At 44.8% G+C, this 8144-nt stretch overlaps 1 protein-coding gene across 1 annotated transcript in view; it reads right to left on the reverse strand.

Annotated features, from left to right (window-relative positions):
• Positions 1–8144, reverse strand: part of TFAP2B (transcription factor AP-2 beta) — a 37524-nt gene that overhangs the window by 2775 nt on the left and 26605 nt on the right. Inside the window, exons 7-9 of the mRNA XM_057379114.1 lie at positions 5559–5778; positions 2876–2994; positions 133–274 (exon numbers count right to left, since the gene is read on the reverse strand). Coding sequence (XP_057235097.1) covers positions 133–274; positions 2876–2994; positions 5559–5778 — 481 coding nt within the window. The remainder of the gene's footprint in view (positions 1–132; positions 275–2875; positions 2995–5558; positions 5779–8144) is intronic.

Genomic DNA, 8144 nt, shown 5'->3' on the forward strand with positions numbered 1-8144 from the left:
TTCCCGCAGGGCTGCTGGAATTTAGAACTTAGAAATTCTCTCTGCTTTCCAAGAGGGCTCAGAGGAAGAGTTTGAGGAGAGGRAGGATTTTCTCCGGTAAGGATAGAAGGGGATAGTTAACTTGGCACTCACTTTGTAGCAAGCAGCATGTTTTTCCTGGAGTGGAGGTCGCTGGGGTCCGTGTGCTGTCTGTTCAGGTACTCAGAAACAGCTTTGGCTGGGAACTCCGTTTCGCAGATGTACCCAAAATCCCGAGCTAAATGAACGGCCTCACCTGCGGGGAACGAGAGGGGGATTTAACACCTCCGAGCACCGCCGGCCCCGGGCTGGGCTGACCCCGACCCGCCGGGATACCGCCTCTGCTCTGAGAGACACCAACTGCTTTGAACCGTGTTTGGAAACCTGTCAGCATCCCCTCCACCTCAGGGACAGGCTGCAGTTGCTTGTTTTCCCTCCTCCAGCCCTAATTTGGGGACAGAAGTTGATGGGACAGATTTTTGAGCTGATTTATCTTTGCTACACTGCACTTGTGTCGCTTTGTACCCACGCAGCTGCTCGGGCAGAACGGAGGGAAGAACTCACACACACCACACACACACACATAGAAAACTTTAAAATTAACTGGGCCAAAGGAAAATGCCAGGGGAAACYGGTCAAATCTTGAAAAGCTAAGTACCCAAACTTCTCTTAAGAGCAGAGAAACCATTCCTCATTCAATCTATGAGGCCATTGCCCAAAATTTTACAGAAGTGGACATATTGTTGATATTAATGTTAATTCTTTGTGGGAYATTATATACACTTTTTATCCACAGACAGAGCACTTGCATCATTATCACAATTATCTCCACATCTGTAAAATTATGGAGATAACCGCATTTAGCCCGATGGCAATTTAACAATCTGCATTTTTAACTGACCATCCTGCAACAGGAACACCTGTCTGCCCGGTGGAAAGATAACAACTAATGGCAACTTTTTCTGTGGAGAAAATAATTATTATTCTAACTCTAATTCTAATTCACTTTTCCTGCCTGCCTGGTTTCAGGTTTCTCGCCTACWGAGGTTTGTGTCATCCAACTCCTACTGATGTACTTCATGCCACAAGAAGACAGTAGCTGCAGAAAGGAGGAAAAGAGGAAGGAGGGGAAAAAAAAAAAAAAAACCCTCAGACTCTAGAGGGATTCCACCAGATTATAGCTCAGCCCCTCTAGAATAAAGCGTTAAACCCTTTAAAGCATCGCCCGAGGGACGAGGGGGAAGATTTCCAGCACGCAGGTATGTCTAATAACTCCAGGACCGCGTTATTTTTAACTATCGGGAGTTGCTTTCCAACGTCATCTCCTGCTTTCCAGTGCTCCTCGCTAATCATCAAACCGGTTAATGAAGGCGAGAGCACCCGGCAGAGCCTGGAGCGGGGGTTCCCGAGCCGGGCAGGGTCCCCCCAGGCAGCGTTCGGGCAACGCGGGCCGGGACGGACCGGAGCGTTCCTGTTCCAGGAGCAGCATCGCTAAAGCCTGGCTGCCGGCAGGGAAAAAAAAATAATAAAACTCCATCAGGTGCAGCTTCTTCCAAAAGGAGGGAGCTCTCTGGAGGCAAACTGTTGATTTGTAAGGGAATCAGGGGAGAGGAGGGGAATGTACACCTTACTGARCACTTGACACAGATTTTAGCATCACTACACAACCCCACCGGCCTTTGAAGCTCCCAGCAGCTTTCGGGGAGGGGCTGGTGCGCTGCGAGCAGAGAGGAAGGTATTCCAYGAACAGCGAGGGGGTGAAGCTGCACTAACAGGGCGCTCAAGGGCATTTGAGTGCCCCGAAATGCTTCACACCCTTTATGGCGAGACCCTATACCCGTAACCCACTGAACCCTGCACTCTCGGCATCCCCTACAAGCTCCAGGAGCAGCTCCCCCCTCTCAGCCCCCGTCTTTTTGCGAGCCCTTCCTTCAGCTCTGCAAGAGGGAAGGTTCTGTCGCTCGCACAACTCAATCAAAAGAGTTGAAAAGTTAATATCTAGAACAAATATTTATGCTCGCTTATAGGCGGAAGAGATAAGTGGATTATTTATACGCCTCTCGGTGTGTATGTGGGTAATGCAGATACATATAATTCATAATTGCATCCATACTATCCCGGCTGGGTTTTWTTTGGAGGAGGTCCAACTTCTGTTAACATAAACACGCACATAACCCTAAACTTATTAGTGGCTCTAAATTTTCCTTTTCGATACAGTTAGAACAAATCAAAGAAACACACTGGCCACCAAAATGACATTAGGTGACTGGAAACTACTTGAAACTTCAGTCTCCCCTTCTCTCTCTCCTTCCTCAGGAATAGTTGGTCTTTGTTCAGCCCCAGCCACCTTAAGAGAAACCGAGCCCTGCTGCTCTTAACTTGTTCTGCTTTCTCAAAAAAAAAAAAAAAAAAAAATTAAAAAAGTAATTCTGTATTATTTTTCCTCACTGAGCATCTTGTAGTGGCCATAAATCAGCTCGGGAGGAGCGAATTAACGGGAGGATGGAGCAGACCTGGAGCTGGAGATCACAAGGTGGAAATGAATAGCAATGAGGAATGGGGCTGCCCTGCAGARCCACACATGCACACGCAGATATCCACACGTACACACACACAGACACCTTCCCTCATTCCTGCCAAGAGCAATCAGTGATCCTCCAGCCAATAACTTCATTTTTTTGGGAATGGGATCCTTAACCTTGCCGGTGTTCCTCCTAACCCGCCCTGATTTTCACCTCTGCAAGGTTTTCCCACCTGATCCCGAAAGTTGATGGGGTTTATTTTTGTTTGTTTGTAAATGTCAGACAGGAGCTCAGACAAGGCAGGGGTGTGAAGGGAGCTGCGACCCTCGACTTACCTTCCACCAGGGAGGTGAGTAAAGTGACATTTGCGGCCTTACGCCTGCCGGCTGGTAAATTCAAACCGATTTTTTCTAGCCTTTCTCGCAAAGATCTCCCCCCGTTTTTCGATTTGGCTCTAGAATTGCAAAGAAATTAACATCGTGATTAACCCCGCAGTGTTCCTGGAAGAAACGTTTAGTCTGTGCAGTCAGCGGAGCCTGGGAGGGTTTTCACTCGACGTTAAGGACTCCGGGGGTGTTGATTTCTGCTCGGGTTTGCTGAGATTTTCTTAATTTCTCCCAGGGGTGGAAGCGGGGATGAACCCACTTTTCTCCCTGTTTTATCCAGGGAAATCAAATAATGCCAAACAGCAATAATTAATGGAAAGGTTCTGATCTAGAGAGCAAATGGGTTGATATTGCACCACACCAACTTTTATTAAGATGGAGTAGAGCAGGAGATAGGCAGGAAGGTAGAGGAGGATTAAACCCTCTTTTATTCCAGGAAGGAGCCAGAATAGGACGTGAGGATTAAAAAAAAAAAACCACAGAAGCCTGAAAAGTTTGAAGGGAGTGTGTGCGCCTGTGGATAAATTGAAAAGGAGGGAAATATTTATCAAACTGTTTCACGCGTTTGAGTGTGCTCTTGAGTGGGGAGGCGATGCTGAGAGGGAGAGCTCACCTGAGGCAGGGTGCGTTATAAAGAGGGAATGGATTGCCTGGGGGAGATTGGGATATCTGTCAGAGGTTACTGATAAGGGCAATAAAAGGGTGGGTGAGCTGTACTTGGGAAATCCAGAGCTATTGTTCCAACGCCCATACATATGTAAACCCCCAGGGATGGAATCTTGCCACCTGCGAAGTCAGGGAGAGTTTTGGCACCTAAGAGCAGAGTCTATCCCAAGTATTTCTTAGTTCTTACTTAAAATTTGTTTAAGAATTAGCAGTCACACGTAGCGAAAGGAAAACAGAAACTACAGGGAGGCCAGAGTATCTCCCTACAATCTTATATCGAAGTGAATAGGGCTGGGTGGCAGAACTGCAAGAGAGAAGGGCTCTGTATTTCATCTGCTCTGAACCAAAATCTTGTTTAAAATTTAGATTCAAGATAGGAACTGAAGTCAGCAGCAGCCAATGACTATGGTTTAGGCCACCTCCAGAAACCTGCTGAAGTTCAGTAATAATGTTTCTTTACTTTGGTAATTCTATTTTCTACAGAGCATCTCTGAGATGTTCTCCCTGCTCCATTTGTAGTCGTACAGAAGGAGCAGGCAGGTTCGCATCTGTAAGTAAAARTCTCTGCTGCTGTGGCTGGCAGCTGAGCAGTGATTACAGACATKCACGTGGAGCAGCAGCTATTTTAGGAGACCCCAATTCTCACGTGTGTATTTGGGTGACTGACCGCATGTAGCAGAACTTTCCCCCTCGTCTCCAGACACGGGGCCGGAGGCTTTGACATCATCACAGATTTTTTATTTTTTGCGGGGGTGAGAGGGGAGAACCCCAAATATCTCCTTCCTTTTAAAGCACCTTATAGTCAGCGTATTCCAGCTGCTGCTACAGGAATTGTCAGGATGTTTCTTCCTCTAAGATTAGCAACTTTTAAACATGATCTCAAGTTTATTCGTTGTCAATTTGTATGCATTTGTTTCTGTCTAATATGCTTTTTGTTCCAGTCTGGTGTCTTCCTCTCACACAGAAAGTGAAATCTTGTACCCTCTCAGCCTGAGTGGATGAGCTGGTACCTCGCACCGCTGCCTCATGACTTCACCCCTGTTGTGACTGGAGATAGAGCCCCAGCTCACCTCTCTTACAGAGAAGTCATGCTGACAATTCACAGTCCCTCAGGCACTACCAAGAAGAAAAAGCCCTTTATCCCTGTGAGCCTTTCCAGTTAATGGCCTCAGAGCTTCAATTCCTGCTGCTTCTGCACAAAAGCACGGTCTCCAACTCCTTATGATGGAGCAGAAACCGGACCCCAAGGTTATTCCTTGCTCCCCATTTTCTTCAGCACCCACAATCCCAACTATTTTGAGATCTTCTAAAATCCACCGGGTCATTAGCGGGTGATTTGCACAAATATTAAGCATCAAAGGCCTCAAGGCCAGCTGTGAGTAATCCCTCTAGCAGCTTTCTCTGTGTGAAGCACCAAGTTTCTGACTTTCAGAGCTACCTGTTGGTGGCTTTTCTGTAGTCAGGTGCTTGCCTAGCTTCCAGTTTGCCTATCAGATCCCTGCCAATTTCAATGACCYCTCGTGTGACACCACGTGTGATATTTGGCATAATTGCTTGACCATTCTTGCCACATAGAGGGAACCTCGTGGGTTTATGCAGGAAATCCCTAGGAATACATCAAACCCTGCAATTCTTGCAGTTCAGCCTAAAACACGCCCATCATGGCACTTTATTTTGTCTGCTCTCTAAGAGAGAAGTGTGAGGAGAAGAAAGGATAGAAACCGTGAGCATGGACAAGGGGAAAATCTGTCTCAGTTCCTACATTTGTGGCTGAACAAGGCCAAAACTTTCTCTACTCWCCACACATCCATCCCAATGCCTGAAYACAGARYAWTTTCACCCGATTATCACCRGCATCACATACACAGGCTCTGACAATAGGATCAATGCCCATCTGAAATCATCTGTACTGTTGACCMAGGGTTTCTGGTGCAGACACATTCACACATTTTCCCCAGGCTCTTACCTTCTAAGCACTCCTCCTAGGAGGGACGCGTTCAGACACTCTGGAGGGGAAAGGCGTCTTTGAACTTCTCCCACAGTTACTTTATACTTTGAGGTTGAGCTAAGCAAAGACAAGCGGCCAGGTACAGAGCAAAACACCTCTCCGGTGTTGACTGAAATTCCACCCAGGAAGCCATCTTTATTCATCATCAAAGAAGTGACAGATTTTGGAGGAACCGGAACTGGAGAAAGAAAAGGGGAGGAGGGGAGAGAGAAACCATCACGCCACGAAGGAGCACGGGATAACCACAGTTSTCTCTGACATGCACAGAACAGCAAAATGAAAGGGAATTTTGAGTCTCTGGCTACCTCCAGCAACCTAAAGGGTGCTGCTCCCCCAACCTCTAGGAAACTGCTCCATGAATGATGGATGGAGAGAAGGGTGGTACAGTACAGCCTCTATGCAGGGTTTGATCATTGGGAAATAAAATACATATTGGCAAGCACCTGGCAACTTTCGGGTTTGAGCCTGTGTCTCACCCAGAGCCCCCCGATGCCTTTTGTACAACGGACAGCGCCTTTCTGGAGGGGAAAAAAAGAGGAAAATTTACTTTTTTTTGGCTAATGCTTCCATTACTGCTAAGCTGAGCCAGGAATAAATTCACTACACAAAGGGAGTTGCTGTCTTAAATAAGTATCAAGGCTGGAGGATACAGCAATGAGAAGACAGCTCTGTTATTGCTTTGTGTTTTTTATTAAGTCTGGTTTATGAAACAAAATGAGTCTTTTCCTTCAGAAAAATGAACACCAGGAAAAAGATATCTGGTCTAGCCATGGTGTTCTCCACTCTGATCATATTGTGCTGTCCGTGAATTAGTAGGAGCTCTCCTGCCCCTAWATGAAACTGATTTAGTTACTGCAACACATATTTAAAGGTAGTTACAGGGAAAAGTAAGAAGAGAATGATAAAGTGAAACCAAACAAAATAAAACCATGTTGTTCTTTCCAAGATAAAACGAAGTATTTATTTTCTCTGAGAAACCAGTGAGGTTATTTTAAGAGTAACCAAGGGGATTATAACGAACAAATTTCTATAATAGCAACCAGACACACTCAGAAATAAACAAAAAAAAATTGGTTCAACTAAAACTGAGAGCAATTCCCCCGTGAGATGAATTTTGTTTACAAATGAACTTAAATAGCTCCCTCATAATTGTGTTTAAAACTGTTATGATTTACAGCAGGTGCTCTAATCAATCACCCAATCACTTTAATTTATAGGGAGCCTCGCTGCATTTTCCCAGTTGTTTCATTTCTGCAAGTAATTGATAACAAACCATACTTAAGGTATGTTTTATGCAGGAGTTAATAAGAGCTGACAGCTGCTACTGCTGCTTCCTCTCGGATCCGCGGCAGAGCGCGTTTCCTTATAGAAAATATAGGCTGRAATTGGGGCTTTTGCTGGTGGGAGAGCCCTGGCAGTCCAGCGGGCATGTTTCAGAGGAGAAGACTAATTGATTACACACCCTCTTCGAGCAGATACCGCTTCACAATCTCCCCTTTCCACTCAATCAATTGCAAAACCAATTCGGCAAATAATAAGGTTCTATTATGCACATATGCCAGCTATTTAGGTAGTTATAATACATGTCAGTTAAGTCATAAAAGCCCTGTTTATTTGCAACATATCTGGAGAATCAAACCATTAGGGTTGAGCGGATATTTAAGTCGTCTGGAGCTGCTAAACAATAAGATCGGGTATCCTAATATATTACCAAGTGCTAACTACTGGGCAATTGCCAATTTTATAACCTCAGTGCACGGAATAGACACAACCGTGTTTCACTGTTTTTATTATAGATCATTTCCTACTGCCAGACCAGACCCCCACAATAAAAGCTCCATAACAGCTAAAAACCAAAAGGCATGTCGATTTTAGATATACATATTGCTTCGYATGCCTTGTGTATAGTCTCCAGTATAAACAAATTATTTTGAGTGGCTTGACTTCAGGGAATCAGAAAGCGAAATGGATTCCTATTTCTCTATTATTTTTAGCTAGGCACTTTATGCAGCTCATAAAGGCGGTTTCAAATAGTTTGAGAACAGCTCAGAAAYAGTTATAAAATAGTTAGAGGCCCGCTCTTGCTTTGGTTGCTATTATTAGGATTTTTTTTTTTTGTTGTTTTTGCCATTGATTCTATAGGAAAAGACTCGTTTGTATATCAGAGGCAGTATCAGCAGACCAAAAACTTGTATTTATATTTCCTCCCTTATTTTACATAAATATATCTCTTTTTTTGCGCACAATGATCTGAGTGAAGCATCAAGTAGGCAAAATAGAATTTTTTTTTAAAAAGTTGGATTAAAGCAGTGCCACCAGACAGATTTTCATGACTGGCAATTCTTTTCTTGGGACAAACAAATGGGCTCTGCAGTTCGAGCACACCTTTGCCGTGGCTATATTTAGTGACCAGTTTATCAGGTCACTGTCCAGTGAACTGAGAAATTAAACAAGAGGCAGCAATTCCACGAACATCTGATCTTAGTCCAAACTCACTAAAGAGAGAAGGACCCGTGCAATGCTTAAATGTACTTCACCCCGCTC

Source organism: Malurus melanocephalus, unplaced genomic scaffold (assembly GCF_030028575.1).
Source record: "Malurus melanocephalus ecotype Western Australia unplaced genomic scaffold, MMel_1.1 scaffold_388, whole genome shotgun sequence".
In the NCBI taxonomy this organism is placed as follows: Eukaryota; Metazoa; Chordata; class Aves; order Passeriformes; family Maluridae; genus Malurus; species Malurus melanocephalus.